Below are 23,119 nucleotides of genomic sequence, written 5' to 3'. Positions count from 1 at the left end.
CCCAGCAGTGGCTTCGTTGCTACTCTACGGCCATTGACGTCGCAGGGGGCTCAAACATCACCAAAGTCGTCTACTTCCCGATGGCTTTGGACCCTGCGCCGCTCACTTGGCTGGAGAGCCTCGGCAGCAACACAATCGACTCCTGGGAACGGCTTAAGAAAGTCTTCATCGACAATTTCCAGGGAGCGATCGCTTGTGCAGGAACTCGACATGATCTTGCCCAGTGCAAGCAAGAACGCAACGAGCTCCTGCGATCCTACACGCGTCGCTTCTTCGACGTCCGTGCCACTATCGCGAACATCTCGGAAGAAGACATCATCGACTGTTTCTACAACGGCATCACCGACCCCAGCATCTACAGGGATTTCGGGCGGAACAGGCCAAAGACCGTTGCGGGCCTTCGTGACACGATGCACGATTGGTCCGAACAAGAGGAGAAGATGCGGGAGCGGTTCCCGCGGCGTCAAGATAATAATTTGCGGCGCTCCAACGACAACCGCAACGACACAAACCAGCGGGACTTTTCGGGTTCACTCCGAAAACGAAAGCCAGATAATGTTATCGCGGCTATCAATCGTCCTTCGCGGGGCAAGAAGTCGACGACGCAGGAGGAGTTCGAGAAGCTCCTGCAGAAGAAGTGCCCATGGCATCCGGGCGCTAGCCACGCCGCCATTGACTGCTACCACCTTCGGAGGACGTTCAGTAACACCGGTGGTGGAAAGAAGAATAAGAAGCCTGCCGACAAAGAACCCGAGGATGATGATCACGACGACCAGGGGCGTAATCCGAAGTTTCAGAATGCCTCGAAGGTCGTCAACGTTATCTTCGGCGGTGATGAGGATTTCGGTTCCAGGAGGGACCAGAAGCTGCTTCTTCGTGAAATCTTGTCCGTCGAGCCGGCGGTACCACGGCCGCTCCGTTGGTCGGAGGTCCCCATCTCGTTCTCTCGCGACGATCAATGGACGAGCTTCTCGGAGCCCGGTAAGTTCCCATTGGTTCTGGATCCCGTGGTGGCGGAGGTCAAGCTCACCAAGGTCCTCATCGATGGCGGAAGCGGGCTCAATCTCATCTTCGTCAGTACTTTGAAGAAGATGGGCCTGGATTTCAAGGATATGCTGGTGCCCAGCAAGTCTCCCTTCTACGGGATCGTCCCAGGTAATGCGGCGCACCCGCTTGGCACGGTGGTCCTCCCAGTCACCTTTGGCACGCGGGAGAATTATCGTACCGAGTTTATCAAGTTTGAGGTGGCTACTTTTGATTCCTCTTACCATGCAATATTGGGTCGTCCGGCACTAGCTAAGTTCATGGCAGTGCCGCACTATGTTTATCTGCTTCTTAAGATGCCAGGGCTCGGTGGAGTTCTCACCCTCCGTGGCGACTTGAAGAAGTCATATGACTGCAACCAGGAGGCGATCCAATATGCTTCGACTACTCGTGTGCCAGATGCTTCGGGAGAAGTACTCGCGGCCGCGCAGCAGCTTTCCCAGTCTGGGCTGGAAATTCCCTCCAAGAAGGCCAGCAAGTCGAGCATCCAGTCGACTGATGGCGTGGCCCTCAAGTCGATCCAACTCCAGGAGGGAGATTCGTCTAAGACCGCCGTCATTCGCGCGGGCTTAGGCGACAAATAGGAACTCGCGCTCGTCAGCTTTCTTCGGGCTAACCGAGACATATTCGCATGGAAACCTGCGGACATGCCAGGGGTGCCCAGGGAGTTGATCGAGCATGCTTTGAATGTAGACCCGAAGGCCACGCCCAAAAAGCAACGCCTCCGGAGGTTTGCCCACGACAAGCGTGAGGCCATCAAACGAGAGATCGCTAAACTTCTCGCGGCTGGATTCATTAAAGAAGTAATCCATCCAGATTGGGTAGCGAATCCCGTTCTTGTAAAGAAAAAAAATAATGAATGGAGAATGTGTGTCGACTACACTGATCTCAACAAGCATTGCCCAAAAGATCATTTTGGGCTGCCGCGTATTGACCAAGTTGTCGACTCAACAGCCGGCTGCGTCCTTCTTTGTTTCCTCGATTGTTACTCAGGCTATCACCAGATCGCGCTTAAGGAGGAGGACCAAATCAAGACTGCCTTCATCACCCCGTACGGGACCTACGCTTACAAAACAATGTCCTTCGGGTTGAAGAATGCGGGAGCAACTTACCAACGCGCGATCCAGATGTGTTTCGCGGATCAGTTGCACCGGAACGTCGAGGCTTACGTGGACGACGTGGTCATCAAGACCAGGGAGTCCGATAACTTGATCACAGATCTGGAAGAAACTTTTAGCAGTCTACGCAGATATCGGTGGAAACTCAATCCCACCAAATGCGTTTTTGGAGTACCTTCAGGGAAACTGCTCGGGTTCATTGTCAGCAACCGGGGTATCGAAACCAACCCTGTAAAGATCACGGCCATCACTGATATGGAGGCTCCGGCCATAGTCAAGGATGTGCAGAAGGTGACAGGTTGTATGGCGGCCTTGAACAGGTTCATCTCCCGACTCGGGGAGAGAGGACTACCTTTCTTCAAGCTCCTAAAATGCCAAGACAGATTCCAATGGACGGAGGAGGCCGAGCGGGCCCTACAAGACCTGAAAATTCATCTCCAGTCGCCTCCGATCCTCACCGCTCCGCTACCAGAAGAGGATCTACTACTCTACATTGCGGCAACAACCCATGTTGTCAGCAGCGCTATTGTAGTCGATCGAGGCGAAGAAGGCCATGCGTTTGGAGTGCAGAGGCCCGTCTACTTCGTCAGCGAGGTCCTCTCCGAGTCAAAGGTACGGTACCCAGCAGTTCAAAAGCTCTTATATGCAATTTTAATCACATCAAGGAAGTTGCGCCATTACTTCGACGACTACAAGATCACTGTGGTTACGGATTTCCCGCTGGCGGATATTCTTCATAATCAAGATGCCACGGGACGCATATCTAAGTGGGCAGTGGAACTGGGGGCTCTGTCAATCGACTTCAAGCCACGCACTGCAATCAAGTCATAGGCTCTAGTCGATTTCATGGCTGAATGGAGGGAGAATCAAGTCCCAACCCCAGTGGACAAGCCAGAGCACTGGACCATGTACTTTGATGGATCCCTCAAGCTCGACGGCGGGGGTGCTGGTGTCTTGCTTATCTCCCCACGAGGTGAGCAGTTGAAATACGTCCTTCAGATCCTGTGGGCGGTATCCAACAATGAAGCCGAGTATGAAGCCTTGCTTCACGGGCTTCGTTTGGCGATATCACTAGGGATCAAGCGACTACTTGTATATGGCGACTCTCTTCTTGTCGTTCAGCAGGTAAATAAGGAATGGGATTGCAACAAGGAGACGATGGAGGCATACGTTCAGGAAGTGCGCAAGCTGGAAAGCAAGTTCTCCGGCTTGGAGGTCCACCATGTGCTACGAGAACACAACGTTGGTGCAGATATCCTGTCCAAACTGGGGTCAACACGCGCTCAAGTCCCACCGGGAGTCTTCGTCCAGGAGCTCGCTCAGCCATCCATCAAGCCCTCTCCGCCGGTAACCATCGACTCGGGTCCCCAACAACCCGACCGAGAGGTTCTAATGCTGGGGGAGGATTGGCGAGCGGCCTTTATCGACTTCATTCAAGACCAACGGCTACCGGCGGGAATCGACGCCAAGAGCGCAGAAGCGGCACGCATATCGCGAAGGAGCAAGGGCTTCGCCCTGGTCAAAGGCAAGCTCTACAGGCGTGGCGCTCGGTCAGGAGTTCTCATGAAGTGCGTCACGAAGGAGGACGGTCACGACATACTGCGGGAGATTCACGAAGGCGTCTGCGGCAACCATGCGGCATCAAGAACGCTGGTTGGGAAAGCGTACAGGGCTGGTTTCTGGTGGCCCACCGCAGTCACCGACGCGGAGGATCTCGTGCGCAGGTGCCAAAATTGCCAATTCTTCGGCAAACAGACACATGTTCCGGCCCATAGCCTCATCACTATACCACCATCTTGGCCGTTCGCTTGTTGGAGTCTCGACATGATCGGGCCCTTCACGACGGCGCCAGGCGGTTTTACCCACGTGCTGGTGGCTATCGACAAGTTTACGAAGTGGATCGAGTACAAGCCAATCGCCAAGCTCACGCCAGACCGGGTTGTTGATTTCATCTCAGATATCTTGTACCGTTTTGGTTTTCCCAACACCATCATCACGGACTTGGGGTCAAATTTCACGGCCAACCAGTTCTGGGAATTCTGCGAGAATGCCTGCATCGCAGTCAAGTATGTCTCAGTTGCTCACCCGCGGGCCAATGGACAAGTCGAGCGGGCGAACGGCTTGATAATCGACGGCCTCAAGAAGCGGCTATATGACGAGAACAGCAAGAAGGAAGGAAAATGGGTACACGAGCTGCCGCATGTAGTCTGGGGGCTTCGGACTCAGCCGTCCAAAGCCACGGGCCAAACACCTTTCTTCCTCGTATATGGATCCGAAGCCATTTTACCAGCCGATATCATGTGGAAGTCCCCGAGGGTCGAAATGTACAATGAAGGCGAGGCGGACGAGGCGCGGCAGTTAGAGCTCGACTCTGTAGAGGAAGCTCGTTGCACCGCTCTTGTCCAGTCAGCCCGGTACCTACAGGGGATCCGCCGATACCATGATCGCAACGTCAAGGAGCGGTCATTCAATGTTGGCGACTTGGTCTTGCGTCGTATCCAGGACGAATCTGGCCTACACAAGCTCAACTCAAGGTGGGAGGGCCCGTTCGTCGTCAAGCAGGTCACACGGCCAGGGTCGTATCGACTACAGTGCCCCGAAGGCCAGGACATCCCAAATTCCTGGAACGTCCAACACCTGCGTAAGTTCTACCCGTAAGCAAATGCCCGGTGATATCCGAATTCCCCGGGGGCTTGAAGATCTCCTTTCCTCGATTCATATTGGAGGCTTCGAGCCATAATATTCGGGTTGAACACTCCCTCTCCGGCGACAACAGCCACGGCCACGGGCAAAACTCTCGTGTAAGCTGGCTACTCGTCGTGAATAAAGTTATGACTACATTCACAACTTATCGACTTCATTTTTTGTCGAACCATCCGCTCCGGCTAAAACTCCTCGATATATCGCGTTCCGCCACGACCTTAGGTGGTCGCACGCGACTGAAGTCGCCCCTTGTCCAACTCAGTTGATCCGCTCGACTGGCTAAAAAACAGCGCGTTGGAAAGGCTCGCATAAAGAGCCACCTCGACTACATCATGAGTGGCTGCACTCAGAACAGTCATGTTTTTGCCAAAAGAATGGCCAAAACGCGGCAACGACCGCACCTGCTCCTAACAAGCTCGATCCGTCCGCCCGGGTCTCACCCAGCTTACGGAGCACGCTCATAAGCACGAGCGTTTTCGACTACAATCAGAGTCACCGCACTCGAGCTAGTCCTAACTTTTCGCCCTACGCACGGCACCCCCGCGACGATGCTCGCGCTCTTCCCTAACAGGTCTAGACCCGCTCGATCGAGTTGTGGCTACTCTGTTAGACGAATTCTAGCTGCCCTTCGGGTCGTTGCACCCAAGGACGCGTCTCTACTTGAGTCTCGTAAGCCTGGATCCCAATTCAGCTAAGACACGCAAATACGTAGAGGTGTCAAGGGAAGTATTTACATAAGAGAATGATTAAGTGTCTCATACACCCTAATCCTGCAGTACATTGTGTACAATCTGTTCTGCTACAGGTTGGGCCTCTTGCAGGTACTCCTCGAACCGCTCGTCCGAGCAGTCCGCCGCCATCCCTTGCGCGAAGATGCTCAGCTGCGCGGTCGGCACGAAGGACTTGACGTACGCAAGGGCGTTGCTTACGCAAGCGACTGGAGCTTCGGATAAGAACTTGAGCATCTTTTTCGGGGCTTCACGGAGCCGTCCCAGCAGGGGCCGCGGGCCGGCCTCGCCTTCTTCGGGCGGGTCCACCATGTCCACCAGTTCCTGGGCGGCTCCCTGGAGGTCCTCCAGCTCCTTGCGCCGCTGCTCGTCCCTCTCGCCCAGCGCTTTGACTTGCTGAAGGCAGTCGACGAACTGCCGTTCAGTGTCGTCGATCACCTTCTACAGCCTTTCGACTTCATCTGTACGACGATACAGCATATTCTTCACGTCAGTAAGCAGCTCCTCTTTGTGTTTTATTACTTTCCTAAGCTCTGTGGTGAAGATGTTTCAGCAAGCAAGTGAAATCACTAAGGAAAAGTACTCGAGGGAAGCGGGGGCCTACCTTGGTGCGCCTTCTTTTCCGCCTTGAGCTGCTCCTGGTACTCTGCTTGTTGCTCCTTGACCCGTTGGTGGAGCTCGGAGTTGGCCGCTTCAAGGTTCTTCAGGTCATTCTTGAGCAGCCAGGTCTCTCGAGTCCTTTCCTGCTTCAGCATGTCCAGCTCCCTCGGAAACAAGTTTTTTCAGATTGTTGAGGGAGCACTTACTGTATGTCCACTCCGCGGTTGTTGGTTCCGCATCCTTCTTCACTCCCTCGATCTCCGACTTCTTGGACGTCATCTCCGATGCGCCGGCCACGAGATGCTCGGGGGCTGCGGGGAGAGGGGCGGGGAGGTCGGGGTGGGAGCTCTTCTTGGGGGAAGGCGGCGGCGCTTGGTTTGGATTGGGGAATTTGGTGGTTCTCGATGGAATGCGGATTGAAAGCGTGGTTTTTCCCTCCAGTTATCACGGGGTTAAATAACCAGCGGAGTGGGGGAAAATTACTGTTCTGAAGGTCAAGCGCCGTCTCATGGACTAATCCGAAGATGAGGGGTCATTTGATGATTTGATTAGATGGCATATTTGATTAATCATTTTTTCAGGGCTAATAAGCCCGGAAAAAGGGGTTTTTCGAATCTTTGGTCTAATTACATCATTTGTACCGTCCCTTTGTTTGCCTCATTAACGTGTCATTGTTTAGCCTGTATGCCACGATTTTTGGACCCTTATCTCCAAACTTTGTGGGATTTGGATTCAAGGCTCGGGGGCTGCGGGATACGTGGCATCGACTACTTATTTTTCAAATTTCTTTGAAGGGTAAGGAAGACTACTGACAAGCGGGATTCCCAGCCTGATTCTCCGATTCAACCTAAGGCTCGGGGGCTACTCCATATGGAGTGCGATTTTGCAATCGCACGCCATATCAGAAATATAATTCGGGGCATGAGCACCTCATAGCTTCGATGCAGCCAAGCAAGTACTCGAAGAAAGACTTCAGGACGAATCGTCAGAACGAAGTCGAAGACTGCTTCGAAAGTACTCGATAAGCCTGCAGTGCTCAGCTACGAAGAGCTCGGGGGCTTGTCAGACCCGGGGCCACCGGGCTGGGCACGTTACGAAGTTTAAGAGATTAAGCCCGTCTTGTCTCTTATTTGTTTTGTTTATCTCTTGTTTATCCCGTTTAAATAGGAGATAGAGCTAACCAACACAGAGAGGATCTACTCGAGATCAGTTTGGGTGTGATCCCTCGGAGGGGGTTGGTTAGCATCTTTGTAACCCTGGCCTCTCAGATATATAAGGGAGGTCAGGGACCCCCCTAAAAACAAGAAGATCATTAGGTCATTCTATACAGAAGGCAATACAAGCCATACAGGACGTAGGGTGTTACGCTCCGTGCGGCCCGAACCTGTCTAAGTCTTGTGTTCCTTGCACCTTCGAGTTCTTGATCTCGGCGTCTCCTCACCCAAAACTTACCACCTTGGGTATATCCCACGGTGGGCAGCCGGTTAAACACCGACAGTAATATCTAAAAATATAGCTCATGATAGTATTACAAAAATAAATAACATAAGTCAATAAATTAGGACAATTTATAAACTGAAAATAGATTTAATTAATATTATATTTGACATTTAAGTTGAAAACAAGTTTATTTTAGAACAATAAGAATGATAGCATTGTTTGAATAAAAAATATGTTTGGTATTATCATATTTATTGAGCCCTAATGAGCCAATCGAATAGGTCACGAGCTGGATCATTAATAAAATGAGCTAAAATCATGACTTGATTTAGTTCGTTTGAGAGGTTAAGTTGACCGGAACAAAAACGTATATACAAACGAGCCAAGATAGCTCGGGAGCCTCGAGCTTTTCTATCGGTCCTGCTGCGCATCACTGGACCAGCTTGTGTGGCCAGGCAGCCACAGCCCACTTGTCTCATTTGATTTAGTGGGCCATTGCTAGAAAGTATAAGACTGGTAGTTTGATTTTTTAGAAATTCAAGTAATTCGAATTTAGAGGGTAAATTTAATTCTATCAAGTACGACCAACATTCCTCCGATAGGTTGGTCGAGTACGAGCAAACATTGTTCTAGGATTCAGCTCACGTTAGATGCAATTCTTTTCGAGGATTCCAATTTCCAAGAATGATTTGAAGCCCTGCTGGCAACCGGGTAGAGCCTCTCATCAGTCATCAACAACAACATGGGCAGCAGATGGCTCCGTGCTTCACCTTTTCACCGATCCCCTTCACCTGGCCCTCAAATCGGATCCACTTCGACAAGCCCGCAACCGGGCTGCTGCTCCTGCGACGGCCCAAAAAGTAGCCGTTGCCTTTTCCCCCAGTTGCCAAATCCCCTTCCTCTCCCACCAGATCCCCTATTTCCTCTCCTCCCATTAACTCATCCGCGGCCGTTACGCTCTCGCCTCCCCTTCCCCCATTTCAAACCCAACCGCGTCGCGCACGGGAGGCGAGCAGCCGAGGAGATTCCCCGCTCCGAGCACCGGCAGGAGGCGGAGGCGAGGCGGCGGGACGGTCTCGGAGTCGGAGGCGAGGCGGGGGAGCCGGATGGTGGAGGCCGGCACGAGCTTCATGGTACTCGGAACCGATCTCTTCGCCTCCCCTCTGGCCGTCTCACCCCGTCCGCCCCCGCACGCGCGCTGGATCGGGTGGCGGTTTCCAGCCGGAGTTGCTGACCATGGGTGGGGTTTGTTTTCGGGCGCAGGATAAGGTCGAGGCGGCGGCGGACGAGGACGGCGGCGTCGATGGCGCGAGCATGGACACGGGCGAGGGGGAGGAGATTGGGGAGATGGCGCCCCTGGAGCCGCTGCCGGAGCCCCCCGATGACGGCGGGCCCGTCGCGTGGCCCATGCCGGATTTCTGCCCTCTCACGGTGAGCCGTCCGCCTCCCCACCTCTGGATTCAAATCCCACGCCACGCTCTCACCCCGCGCACCTGAAGATGAAATGTTGTTCCGCTTGTTTGATCAGATCGACGGGGCGGTGAAGGAGTCGTTCCTGGAGACCCTGCGGAAGGACGCGGCGGAGACGGAGCGGCCGCCGCGGGAAGATGCGGAGGCGGAGGAAGTGATGAGCCCGGACTCGCGGCCATCAAGCAGCAAGCGCCACCGCGCCGGCACCGCCTCGCCGTCGTCCCGGAGCAGCCCCTACCGCAACATCCTGCAGGTGTTCCAGCAGTGCAGGCAGGACGTCGTCGGGGAGACTCCGGCGAAGAACTGCTAGAGCCGCCAGCCGAGCAGAAACAGAGCGCAGGATCAGGCCGCGATGCCACGGCTTCACACCGCTTGCTTGAGCTGAAACAGAGCACGGGATCAGGCCGCATATCGATCGTGATGCTGCGTGACTGAAAAGGGGGATAGGGAGTTTGCATTCTTGTGTAAAGATTGGATACAGAAGTTACGAAACCTCGAGTAAAGAAGAACGCTACGAGAAATGCAGTTTGGTATTTGCAAACCATGATACTTATTTCTTTGCCATACGTTATAAGACCCGTTTGGCATGTGCAATGACAATCGACAGATGACGTGCCAAGCGCCCAAGCCAGTGTAAATTGTGAAGATGCCAAGAACCATACATCCTGAACACAACTCCCAGTAATTGGCAATAAGAAAGTGACGATTCATTATAGTTATCTCTCATCTATCAAAGCCTGAAACCCCAAATCAACGGAACCAACAAACGGGCACTTTGGCACAACAAAATCTGATGTAAGACTATGGAAATAAGCAACAAAAAGTTTTATTGCGAACAAGGGCATGGTTACAACTTACAACATATGTTCTATGATGGACACGTTACAAAATATACATCCATTTCAAGTCGCCAGTTTGGCCAAAATCACCATATCTAATATCTTAACTTCGTATGTGTCGTCCAGCTTCACTATTCCGTCAGAACCATCTATGCCTATGAGTTTTCCTGTGTATCCACGGAAATTGCCATTCAGTATCTTGATCCTGTCACTCTTCTTTGGCCTAATGACCTCGACATCGTTCGGAAGGACTGTCACCATGTCGCCGTTGCCCAACGGCCCGAGTGCGACTCGGCAAGATCCGTCCTGTAGGTTCAAACGCATGTGAGCGTGGCACGAGACAAACAAAAACACAGCAGAATTTTTCAGTGCAGCCATGCGGTGTGCAACACATACCCCAAGTACTTCCCTGACCACACCAGGACCGTCATCGCCTCCCCTCAAGACGTTGACTAAAACTTCTGGCAACAGCCATGTACCTTCACCCTCACCACCTGCAGACATTTCAGCACATGATTAGATATGTATCTATGTGGAGAGGGCAGCAAATTACAGGTGTGAAAACATAGTGATCGCAACAGCGCACCTATTATGGGGGACATTATATCCATTCCAACATTGCCTGGAGTCATTGGTTGACCACCAGGTGTACCCGGAAGATACGCGGCAGAATTTGGAGTCATCGGTTGACCAACAGGTGTGGAAGGCACGTATGGACTCGGAGCATTTGCTAGGAGATCAGAATGAAACACATCGTCAGAACAAAAACTATCCACAAAACGCTTAATAAATACATAACCACATTTGTACATCAAATAAACAAATAGATTTCTTACCATAGTTCTCCCTAGGAGTCGGAGCATCATTGAAACTAACTCCTGGAGTGTTTGCCCACCCTGATCCAGGTGTGGGGGCTTCGTATGGCCGAGCTGGTGGAGTTCCTGGCTGAAAATTTTGCAAGAAAACAAACGTGAGAGTTACATATCTGCACAAAACAAGGCACCAAAAACAAATAAGGAATAGGGCTGGACTGGCGAAACCTAACCTGGTAGGCTGGACTGCTACTCCAAGTAGCAGGATTTCCATCTTCCCAATTATCCCTGGTAAAACACCAACACGGCAATGATCAAAATCACATATAAATGGCTACTTTTGAAATAAACGGTGAGCCATTGTTTGAAACCAGGAAATTCTCTTTCCTGCATCCCAAACAGACCCTTCAGCTATTTATACAACCCTAGTTCCAAGATATGTACATGGATCAAAAATATCATTGTGGAGAAAATCACAACCTCGGAGGACTCATAGGAGCCCAGGCTCGACTACGCATAGGAGTCCGCATCCCGTCATGTATTGGTGTTGCTGTAGCAATTGAATGGGCAAATTATTACAGAACACACTAAATGAATGGCAAATACTGAATGTATAGTACAAAAGGCGTCTATAGATTCCCATTCCAAGTTTACTAAGGTGGGAACACTAGATGAAATGGTTTGAGAATAGCTTGGGCTCCCTTGTTCATGTCAACAGATAAAACGGATACTAATACACAGCGCGTACAGAAAGGACAAAAAGAATTATCTTGCCTTTTAAAAAACTCCAGAGTCTTCAAAACAATTAGATATAAACAAACAAATATATTGATCAAAGGACAGCAACTTGCAATATGGGGAAGGACTCAAACAACTAAAAATCAGCGAAAGCATATGGTCAAACAGAAATATCCTTTCATCCATGGGAAGTTGGGAACAGGTAGAAATATCAGGACAAATGGAAAACAAACCTCCAGGGTCCCGCATTGGAGTCTGATAAGCATGGTGTGGTGTTCGAGACGGGTGCATTGGTGTTTCACCACCCAATGAATAACGAGGTTCACTGATGATACGATAACACACCAGTTAACAAAATAGATCAAAAAGTTTGATTAAAATGACAAGAGGAGAAAATATTACCGGAATGGTGTTGCGACAGTAGGTGTGTCAGCAATATCATCTCTTTTAACTGTGTATTTGTAGTCATATTAGCCTTCAATATGTGAGAATCATAGGACACAGATAACAGTATGAGGATTCACCTGTGACAATCTTCATCAATGAATCAAGCTCCACGCGTACAAGTGCACCAGTCACCTCTTTGACGCGGCCACGGTACCCCTTGTAAGGACCAGACTTAATTTTGATACATTTTCCTACCAAGGCATCATGCCCTCTACCACCACGACCACCTCCAAATCTTCCACCATCTGCATTGGATAGCTAGACTATATTAGTTGATAATCTACATTCTACAGCTACACAAAGCAACAGACCTTGCTTCAAGAAATCTAGATGATTGAATAGTCAGCTGTAACATATTTAGGCAAGATAAGCCTTGTAAGTTGAAAACTGCAAGTATATAAAAAGAAGATCATACAATTCATGTGAGGTCCTCTTGGGGGCAGCCTTCCTGGAGATTGCAAAATGCTTGCTGGAGACCTCAAAGCACCAAGCCGAGCATCTGTTGTGTCCATGCCCTGCATCGATAAAATGAACAGTGAGACAAAAATTCTCAAGAATAGCTGACCTAGGTTATTGAAAGGGTTCAGCACAAACATTTCCTCGACGGCCACCAGTTGATCCACCAACAAGAAGGCACGATTGCGCTTTTGCACAAATAAAGCCTGCATGTTCAAGGTGATGCCTGTCATAGATAAACAGTATCCCCTTGTGTATGTGTTCCACAGGTCCTTGCTTCCCCTAATTTGACAAAATATGGATGTAGATATAATAAGTAACAGAATAAACAGGAGTCAAAACAACCAACTAAAATCATAACATTAGAGAACTAGGACGCACCTTGCATGCTCCTTCAACAACCCTTACAACATCCTTTGCTGAGATAATATTATTTGACCTATCTTTTGCTGATGCACGCCGATCAATTTTGCTTTTTATTTCTCTTAATTTCACAAGTACAACTTCAGGTCTATCTGGCACTCCTTTCAGAACCTAAATATACAACTTGGTAAATACATTGTGAAGTACAATCACCCTCATTAGTAGAATATAATCCAATTACCTGAAATGCTTCAGCTTCCACCCTTATAATTACCCCAAATGACAAGTTGCTGAAAATAGATTATGAGGAATACAGGTAAGTAATCACAACTGACCAACTATGACAATTGTTCACAGGAAGGGTAAACTTACTCCAAAAGGACAAGATCACGCAGTTCATAATCACCAATTCTGGTAATCCCTGTGGTAATTTCAGAGCTTTCAACAACATGGTCAGCAAACACGCGGATCTGTGTCATCCAACAATATAGCACAGTTAAGAAATATTTCTATTTCATAATATCAGTACAAAAATTGCTCACATGTTCTTTAGTTGTGTCAGACAAAATGATCAAGACATGTCCTTCCACTTTAACAACCATGCCAGTAGCACCTTCTTGAACACCTGAGATCACTTTGACATGGTCACCAGGTTTGAAATATTTGCAAAGCTCCTTCTCGTTAAAAGCTAATGTTTTCTGCAGTTGCAAGAAATGCATTAACAACAGACAAAATTACTCCTCCCCATGAATTTCATAGGAACAAATAGCTGAAATTGCAATTAATTACCGGAAGATCAGATATTTTCGGTCTGATGTGAACTGTTTCATCCTCTACTTTCTCAACCCACCCCTCCAGATTTTTCAAATCGCCTTTAATAACAATGACGGCATCACCCTTCATGAAGTGCCCTTTTTTCCTGTTTGCAAACAGAGTGGACAAGCTAGCCATGTCGCCATTCATGTCATCTCCAGGCTTCCTAAATTTCTCAAGTTCATCGAATGACGGCTGAATATTATTTGTGTGGATTGATTTTGTGGAGACTGATTTGTACAAGAAACCATCTTTGAACTTCAGATTATCAACCCACTCAAAGTACTCCCCAGATTCTTTATCCCGCCTCCGTTCCACTCGAATGTGCATCTCCCTGTTTGCATGGAATTAGCAAACAATAACAGAAACAATTTGATCAATTCTGAAGGAGAAAAATGTCACCTCGCCTCATCGATATTGAAGAATCGTGGTGGTGGGACAAATGCTTTCTTCTTTACAGTCTCTCTCCCTTCCTGAGATACAAATTGTCCATCATTAGAGGGTACCCAAATGAGTTAATTAACTGAACAGCTTAAACAGGAGCAAGCAAATTAACAACCAATCATGATAATAAGAATATTGCTTCAAACAAGTACAGATCACATGTTTTTTGCTTTAGAAAAACATGACCAGGAGAAAGAAAAACACATTGAGCACAAATATAGAACAGGAATTTAGTATCTTATGTCGCAATCAAACTGTGGACCTGATATCCCAACTTTGAATATACATTTAAGCAGTGATGACTTGTTAACATTGTACATAAAAGAAGAGCATAAACTGAGACGGGTAGATTAGCTCCACCCTTAGGTCCACTCCTCAATTTGTATACAAGTAAACTAGATAGGAAGAGATTGTGAGAAACATGGGTTATAACTTACCAGTTTACTAGCCAAAGCTTGTAGATCTATTCTAGGGATCAGCTTTACATCCACTCTTTGGCGTACATTGTCAACATCAACAACCTGAAGAATATGACCACATAAATATTTGAAGAATGACAAGAGGCAGAACCAGGAATGTCTTCCGCTTTTGGGCTGAACCAGTTAACAACAGATCAACAAGTATGTGACTAGTAGAAATTAGATTAACTTCTAGTTTCTTTGACCCTAATGTATTACATGGGTTGAGTGAGGTTAATTAGCTCAGCACCTGTCCTGGCTCCGCCACAGAAAAATGATGTATAATATTTATAAGAGAAGCGTTGCAGTAATACCTTAGCAAGGTCACCTTTATATATGCCCAACTTCATTCGGACCCAAGAATCCCTTGAAAGGTCAACAGATTTGCTCTCAACAGAGAGGACATCTGCCATTTCTTTTATTGGAACTAAGGTTATTTTTGCTGAAGCATAAATATTTCGTAGACCTTTGCAAGCCTGCATAAACCAAGTTAAGTAGGGGAAATGGAATCAGAAAAAGTTTATACTGAGCACATGCTTACCTCTTTGACATGGGCCTCCTTTTCAGCTTCAACATAAATATAATTTTTTAGATGATCCAATGCCACGACAGACTTTATCTGAAGATCTGACCTATCGATGTACTTTTGCATCAGACAAATCGCAGTCTCTCTCTCATGTCCAATCTGAAGTCATAGTTATGCATCAGTAGACTTTAAGCCTAAAAAGAAACATCCAGGCAGTTTAATAAAATAAATCTTGCGCATACCGCACATTTGACCATCCATAGTTTAGGATCCTTCACAGAAGGCAACAGGGCTTGCTGTTCCACTTCTGCAGCTTCCTCGCCATACTCAATATGAGTGGATCTTGCATATCTCTCCCGTACTTGTCTCTCAATCTCATCAATGTCTTCTTCTTCATCCCTCATAGGTATTGAATGGCGTCTTGAGCCCCTAACAACATCCTCATCGGGAATATCGGCCCCAGCATCATTGATAAAATCTAAACAAAGGCAAAGGAGTGGAAGCATTAGAAACCTGAACATGCTTATGTAGCTTAGTACAATAATAAGCACAGATCTAACTCAATTTCAACATTTAAACAGTTGTATTGGATTCCAAAGCCGATATAAAAGAAATAGTAACAAAATTAACACTGTTGCTAGCAATGCTAGTAGTAATAGCCATCGCCATGTGTCACCAGGTTAATGTCTATTTTGCTCTACCAAGAAGAGATCCACAGTCATCATCTGTATAGTATATTCCAACCAGGTCCATACTTCATTTCTTTCAGTAACTAGTACTAAATAGTATTTTTAAGTAGCAAAACAGTAGACTTCAACATTTATTAACTCTTGCTTGTGATGTATAGATCTGCACTCAGCTCATAGATATTTCAGTTTGGTATGTCCAATCCATCATTTTCAGTAATCAAGGGACGAAGATGTTTGTGAGATTAACTGCAAGTATGGATGACAGCATGGAACTGATCTGAATATATGTAGGGTGTCAAAGTAAATACTTGCAGAAAATCCAATATCCTGATAGTTCAAATGTGCACAATGAGGACAAAGGCACCCCAGTAGTAATTTTGATTTGATTTCAAAACAACGTTCCAGCATAAGGGCATATATTTTTTCATATTGCAGAAGACTACACTCCCATTCAAGCAGACTTAGGTTCCTTATACCCAAAAACTTAGGCCCAGCAAAATCACCATCACTATCAGCTTACATAAAAGAGAACTAATGTAATCAGTAGGGATGCAAGTTATATTTATTTTGGGTCATTGGGTCAACCCAAAAACTTGATAAAATGAACTATGCATTGTGCGTAATTAATTTAGGAGGAGAAATGAACTAGGATGGCATGCTATCGTAATTATTTAGTTGACCCATAAAATACCATTGGGTACCCACTTGCATCCCTAGTAATCAGATCAATTTCAGCTTGAACAAGCTCAATGAAGAAAATTATCACCTGAGCAGATAGTTAAGATAGAGACTCAGTACAGCCCTAACAAGTTTAAGAAACATATCAGGAGTGTAGTCAGGTTAGACTTTTGATCCAAAAACTAGTATTTTACTAATCACCATCACCCAGGTGCACCTCTGTAAATGCACCTAAACATGACTAAGCTCCGTAACAAGATCTGGAGCTGAGGTGAACATCAAAATGAGCTGCTTTTAGCTAACAGCTGCTATAAACCTAAGTTCCTCGCCAACCTGCCACATACTAGAGTCATGAAAACAACACAGAAGGGGTGGATCCTAGCTTGAGCATAAAGTGTCGTCAAAATTGATATTTTCTCACTTGGCCCCCAAATCCAGTTGTGAAAATCGACCTAGTTAGGTTCAGATCTCAAAAAGGACTGCAGAAATACCACCGAAGTCCCAAACAGAGCGTCACGACGCGATCACATAGAGCGACCACTCACCGTCCTCGCCCTCGCCGTCGTCCTCTTCCTCCTCGTCCTCGTCGACCTGGGCCTCCTCGTCGAAGAACCCCCGCACCCCGCCGCCGCCCTTCTTCCTCGGGCGCGCCCCGCCGTCGTCGTCCTCATCCTCCTCGTCCTCGTCCTCGATGGCCGAGTCGTCGATGAAGTTGTCCTCGCGTGACCGCTTCCGCCCGCCGCCGCCCTTGCCGCCGCCGCCGCCGCCGCCGCGGGAGGCCTTCCCGCGCCTGGCCTCCTCCTCGTAGTCGTCCTCCTCATCCTCCTCCTCCTCGTCCAGGTCGTAGGCCTCCTCCTCGTCCTCCTCCTCCTCCACCTCGTCGTCGTCGTCGTCGCGGCCGCGGCGAGCCATGGATTTGGCGGCTAGGTTTTCGAGCTCCCGCGGGGGGGCGAGGTGCACGTAGAGGAAAGGGGAAACTCCTCGCGCCGAGTCGTGTGAGGGGGAGGCGAGGTGTAGAGCGAGCCGAGCCGCCCCGCGCGACTCCGCGAGGCCTCCAGGGCCTAGAGCTGCCGTGGCCCTAGACCGTTGGATCCTGTCGGAAGCGCCGAGATCCGCGAGCAGAGTGGGCTGGTTTCGGGATGCAGGGCTCGCGAGTCGCGAGTGGCCCAGTGTTTGCTTGCAATAGGGCTCGCGAGTGGCTTTTTCACCATTTAGGCACGGCATATGGCCGTAGATATCAAATAACGTGTGTATAGCATGTTGTTTTTTCTCAAAGAGGCAAAGATACGAGTATCTGCTATTGCACCCTCATAGGGATATTGTTAGTGGCCCTTAAATCCTGTCAATTACTCCATATAAAATAACTATACTATTATTTGGGGCTATCTATCTTTTAAAGACCCATATACTCCTTAAAATTGAAAGATTACTTATTATCATTTTTAGAATGTTTTATTTATGCGCATTTTTTTAACAGACAAACAATAGATATGATAAAGATTCCTTGCATTTACATCTACCATTCCGATATATACCCATTCTCAAAACAATAGTTGTAGCCTAATGGTTACAAGAGACTCGGTAGCACCTCAGGTCCTGGGGTTCAACTCCCGTTAGAAGTGAATTTTCTAGTATTTAACGGTGTTGCGCTTTCAATGGTAGCCAACGTTCCCGTCGACAGCAAAGCGTCTGTAGTAACTTCGTCAATCTCGAGGATTTGCCTGCTCATCTTCGAAGATGCTCATAAGAATAAGATTTGCATACGTGTCTTCATAGGGGTGAGTGTGCGTACGTTGTAAGTGTCTGAGTTGTACTGTATAATTAAAAAAAAAATCTAAAAATACCATAAGCTTTCCAAAACACATGAAGAACGGCCTAAGTACATCTGGTACTACAGCTTGATGCCGATAGCGACAACCATGAGTTGGTGTTCAACTCCAGATTAAAAATAGCTAATGAATAACTTTTTTCAGAAATAGGGAAATTCCAGCCTTAAACGTTCACAAGGGAATGTCTTTAGCCAAACGTTACAAGAGTAAGACTCTAAACCTCAAACGAGGGATTTCACAAAAATAAAAAGAAAAGCTGTAAAATAAAGAAAAGCTAGAATTGTTCTTCAACTGCCGATGTATAGTGTCACGCAAGAACTTTGGATTGTAAACAATGGGCATTCGAGATACTGATTGACTGCTACTACATTCGTAAGTGCACATACCAATAGGATTTCGATCTGATGGCCATGTTCATTTGAAAATTGCAAGGGGTGTGGAATTATCCTCTTGAATTGCATCTCGAGTCCACAGATGGCCTCAATAGTTTGAATCGGTATGGGAAAATGGGACCATGTGGATCCCACCATGTCACATGAGCTGCGCAAATAAGTGAAACTAAGGCTGATTAGGTTCCTTCACACTTTGGAGGCGAGTATTATATCGTGAGTTTGTTTTTCTTAGTCATACCATGTTCCACAGCTTGCATATGCAAACCCTCTGGTAAAAACATATGCTCTATAATTTTTTCCATATACTTGGTATTTTACATCTCTTGGTGTTTGAGGTGCGGTTCTTATCCCTATTTTTTATAAGAGTATATTTGTAAATTCTAGTGAATTTGTAAGAATACAAATGTATATTTTGTAACTAACCTACAATTCGGTTTTTGTGTTTCCAAAATCCAAACTAATAAATATTTGGAATGTTGTTCACAGCTAAATAATTAAAATTTTAACTGGATAAAAGTTTAAATAAAAAAGTATTCATATGACTGAAAATTGGGAAGACTATCTTTTGAATTCAGCAACCAAAGGTTCTCATTTTGAATTGGAAAACCAAGCAAGATTGTCTTTGAAATTCACGAAGCCCACAACCACAATAGCCTTTCGTGGTATTGGTATGGGCTATATAATTGGGGAAACATTGGGCCCTGTCCAGGCCAGAATCCGGAGAGTTTGTAGAAAAGCCCAAGCGCTCAAGAAGCGCCGTATTCCTTTCTGAAGAAGTTTTTTTTTTGTTTGAGGATTCTTTTTGAAGAAGGTTGGTTCGCAGCGTTCACACTCCACAACTTCGTACAGTTGATAGCGATACTGGCTCGCGGCCATTTTCGAGTGAGACGGTACATGGGACTACGGATGATGGCGCAAGTCGTGTCCAAGCTGGAGTATGGGTGAAAGCAAGTGTAGTGTGGGGTGCAGTCTGAATTTCTGAAGCCGCTGGCCCGATGTCCCGATGCCGTACTAGTGCCACGACTGAACCCATGACACGTTGTCTGGCCCGTAGCCATGGTAGCCAGCCTCGCGAATCATTGCGAATGCGACGCACAGGTCCGATGACACGAGCTTGAGCAATGAGCATGCCAAAGATTCTCTCAGTCGCCCCTGAATCCGCATGTGAGCCGCCTGGTCTTCAGACAATCAGACTGGTCGCGGCCGTGGACGGACAACCTGGAACGAGAGGCGGTGGCCACGAGCCGGGAGGCTACGTCAGCGTTCGTACCCGTTGCGCCCTGTCGCCCGTGGTACTCCCACTCCACTCCACAGGCTACGTGCCATCCATCCCGTACCCGCGCCGAGACTGCTGACTGACCACAGATTCGCACGACCCGCAGCCACGGCCCGCGCCGTGCCCAGACCCAGGGCGCAGGCACGGCGCGGGGCTGACAGAGGGCTCGGCCGGCCGCCGCCGACGGCGTGGATGGACTCGCGCGGCCGTGCGGGGCCGCGGCCTATGAAACAACAGGCGCCGGTCGCCGCGGTCGGGGCATGCCGCGTCCGCGTGCGCGCACGGCCGGGGGAACGGGCGGGCGCGCCAGCCCCCCGCGACCCGGCGGCGACGGTGGGTGGCGGCGCCGTGCGCGACAAAATCGCGCGTCACGGCGCCCATGTGCGCGCGCGCGGTGGCCCGTCCGGCGGGTTTTTTTCCCTCGCCCCCCGCGCACGCGTGATTCCGGTTGCTCCCCTCCTTACCTCGCGGAAAGCGGCGGCCGGCGGCACCCCCGGTATTCCCAACCCACCACTCCCTTTGCCGATCCATGCGGTTTTGGCGTCGTAGCTTTTAGGCCGTCCTTGCGTAGCCCAAGCTGCGCGTGCGTACTGAAGCTGGTCGGTAACGTGAGCCTTGATCGATCGATCAGTCATCTTCCTTTCCGGATCGGGGTGCGTCGAGGATCGACCGATCGAGACCGAGGACAGGTCAAGGGTCCTGTTCCTGTAGCGAGAGCCACGCTTGAGGGGGGGCCATCAGCTACTCAGCTGGACCACTTTCAGAGTCAGCAGCGCATCAGCAGCGGAAGGCACCCGAGGGCGCGGACCAGATAGGACACAGCGGCGTTGTGGAGAGCGAAATCAATGCAGACCCGGAAAATAGACGACCCCCATCGATGGGTGATGGCGCCTATATGAATCCGCCTGCCGGAGCCGAGGGAATCGACAGATGCAGCTGGACGAGCGTGCTGCGTGCAATTGTGCATGGGGTCGTAAGAAGGTGCGGCCTGAACTCGCTGCCGCTTGGTACCTCGGAGAGTCGGACTAGCGAACCGGCAGTTTATTCTGGCTGGGCTCTACAGTAGTCACGATGGATCCGATCCGCTAGAGTAGCACAGGGGTAGCTGAGTGCAGATCCACCGGAGTGCTGACCACGCGAGCGCCAAGCCGCCGCGCGCGGCTCCGTACTCCCCACGATCAGAGATCAGCGGATCACTGGTGACGGACCCCATGATTAGCCCCGGCAACGTTAAGCTCCGTACCCCCCACATGGCCGGCCACATGCCGCCACGCCCGCCCCGCCCGCACCTCGTCGCGCCCCCCCACCCCCCGGCGGGGGCCCCGCCGTGCATGCACCCCAGCGTGCCAGCGACTCGGAGGCCGAAACGTATCCAGCGCGCACCGCCAGGGCCCAGGCCGCCGGCGAGGCGCGGCAGGCCACGCGCGCGCGAGCGGCCAGCGCGCGGGGACGAAGCGCAGCCGCACGCGCCCGGCCGGTCCCGGCGCGCGCTGACGAGGACGCGAGGGCGGCGCGCGCTCATACCATCCCCTCCCGATTCTTTTAACGCGACGCCGACGTCCGCCCCCGACGCCATGCTATCCATCCACCACTGGCCGCTCTACCGGCAGGTTTATTACGCCTCCCTTTCTCGACCGTGACAGGCGTCAAATATCTGTGATCCACGGCCTCGAAAGGCTAGTGAAACCACCGAGTGCGTCCGGCCACAGATCGAGCGTCGCATGAGGAATCAGCTCGCTTCCGGTGAGAGGTGTCGCGAGGAAGAGAACACGTACGCTCACCTGCGCCCACTTTTCTTTCCACCGGGAAAAAAAAGCAGCAATGATTCCGCCCCCGGAATATTCCCCCGGATGTGCGCATCTGTACTTGCCCCCCTTTCCCGCCATTTGTTTAGCGCGAACGCACTCGATCTGCCCCTTCCGGTCGAGGAGCTAGCTGCCTTTGCTGCCGCATTATTGCCTTGGGTGCCGCCATCTGTTGCTCTGAGTACACATGATGCTGGATGCAGAAAATTCAGAGGGGCAGGTAAATCAACTCGCTCAAATTCATACCACCCAAATCCTGCATTACATCGGTGACATTTACACACTTCTTGAAACTGACAAAGATTCAAAATGCGAACAGTCTCATGCACGCCGTATAGCACGAATAATGGATGGCAGAAAACATATCAGAGGCACTGAGTCAGGCACCACTAGCGGATCTCGACCGGCACATTCACATCACATGGCGCCAATCCCGACCGGCGCGATCTGTGCCGAACAGCCGCGAAAGCTACCGCGCGGCCCCTGCACTGCAAGTTGCGAAAGCAAGGATGGAATTGGAAGGTTGCGAGGGACAGGCGGACAGCACGCAGCAGTGGGGATCAAAGGGTAAGGGTTTGCTGCAGCATCCCTTTTGTTTTCTGCCCAATCATTCGGGGCAGCTAGCTAGCCCCGGCCGCGGCTGCTTGCTCTGCCTCTGCGGCCTTGACCGGCGCCCGGCGGCCAGGCACGTCTCTGTTGCCGGATCGACCTCCAATTTTCAGCAAACGAGCAGAGCATCTGCTCGGAGAAACAGATATGCTACTCTCAGTCTCAGAATTCAGAAACTGCTCGTGGAATGTGGATATACACAAGGCGAGGATTTTCTCCATGCATCTTTCAATTCCGGACGGTACAGAAGAATTAACCTTTCGGAATTCAAAACGCTGCTGGCCCCGGGCGTAGCTTCATTCGCCATTGGCTAGGGCTGGGCAGCTAGCTAGGACGCGCACCTCGGTATCAATTCGTCGTCTCGCCTTTCTCCTGGGGGTGGGGCGTTCATGCTCGATTCGTCGCGCGCGGCCTCGCTCCTGGCTCTTTTCCCCTTTCTTTCTCCATTGCCGTGACCACTCCTTAGCTCGCTTCAATTCCTGCCGGTGCTTTAGCCTTTAGCCTCCATGACTGAACTCCCCATCCGGCGTAAAGCTCGTCTCCCCCGCATCTCTCTTGGGTCGATGATGGCGACCTCTCACTCTCCCGGGGGAAAAGGTACGGCCTTCCTTCTCGACCGGTCTCTCTGGTCCTCATGGCATCTCGTGGACCGAACAATCTGCTCATGCACCAAATGATGGGCTCGCACGATCATATCGCTGCGGCCATCGATCCTATACGCATTCATTCGCATGCATGAAAAGCTACGATGATGGCGGTGATCACACGGCAATCAGGCAATGCAATGGCATCCGGCATCACATCAGAGCCTTTTCCCTTCAAATTTCTTTCTTAGAAAATCT

At 49.7% G+C, this 23,119-nt stretch overlaps 2 protein-coding genes across 2 annotated transcripts; one reads left to right on the top strand and one right to left on the bottom strand.

Annotated features, from left to right (window-relative positions):
* Positions 1-8,554: 8,554 nt before the first annotated feature.
* LOC112889211 lies at positions 8,555-9,644 on the top strand. Its single transcript, XM_025955723.1, has 3 exons — positions 8,555-8,766; positions 8,897-9,064; positions 9,162-9,644. Exons 1-3 carry the CDS (start codon positions 8,740-8,742, stop codon positions 9,411-9,413), a joined length of 447 nt encoding a protein of 148 aa, XP_025811508.1. The 5' UTR covers positions 8,555-8,739; the 3' UTR covers positions 9,414-9,644.
* A 269-nt stretch (positions 9,645-9,913) lies between these two features.
* Positions 9,914-17,369, bottom strand: LOC112889210 (putative transcription elongation factor SPT5 homolog 1). The gene is made up of 22 exons (XM_025955722.1): positions 16,912-17,369; positions 15,242-15,477; positions 15,015-15,158; positions 14,788-14,949; positions 14,453-14,536; positions 13,974-14,044; positions 13,548-13,905; positions 13,301-13,456; positions 13,131-13,228; positions 13,000-13,048; positions 12,777-12,929; positions 12,534-12,677; positions 12,355-12,454; positions 12,017-12,184; positions 11,895-11,943; positions 11,726-11,817; positions 11,235-11,304; positions 10,988-11,042; positions 10,779-10,887; positions 10,529-10,672; positions 10,339-10,436; positions 9,914-10,248 (listed from the first exon to the last, which is right to left on the bottom strand). Exons 1-22 carry the CDS (start codon positions 17,276-17,278, stop codon positions 10,006-10,008), a joined length of 3,150 nt encoding a protein of 1,049 aa, XP_025811507.1. The 5' UTR covers positions 17,279-17,369; the 3' UTR covers positions 9,914-10,005.
* Between the last annotated feature and the right edge of the window lie 5,750 nt (positions 17,370-23,119).

The sequence above is a fragment of the Panicum hallii genome, chromosome 4, assembly GCF_002211085.1.
Source record: "Panicum hallii strain FIL2 chromosome 4, PHallii_v3.1, whole genome shotgun sequence".
Lineage (NCBI taxonomy): Eukaryota > Viridiplantae > Streptophyta > Magnoliopsida > Poales > Poaceae > Panicum > Panicum hallii.
This window is presented reverse-complemented; position numbering and strand designations above follow the sequence as displayed.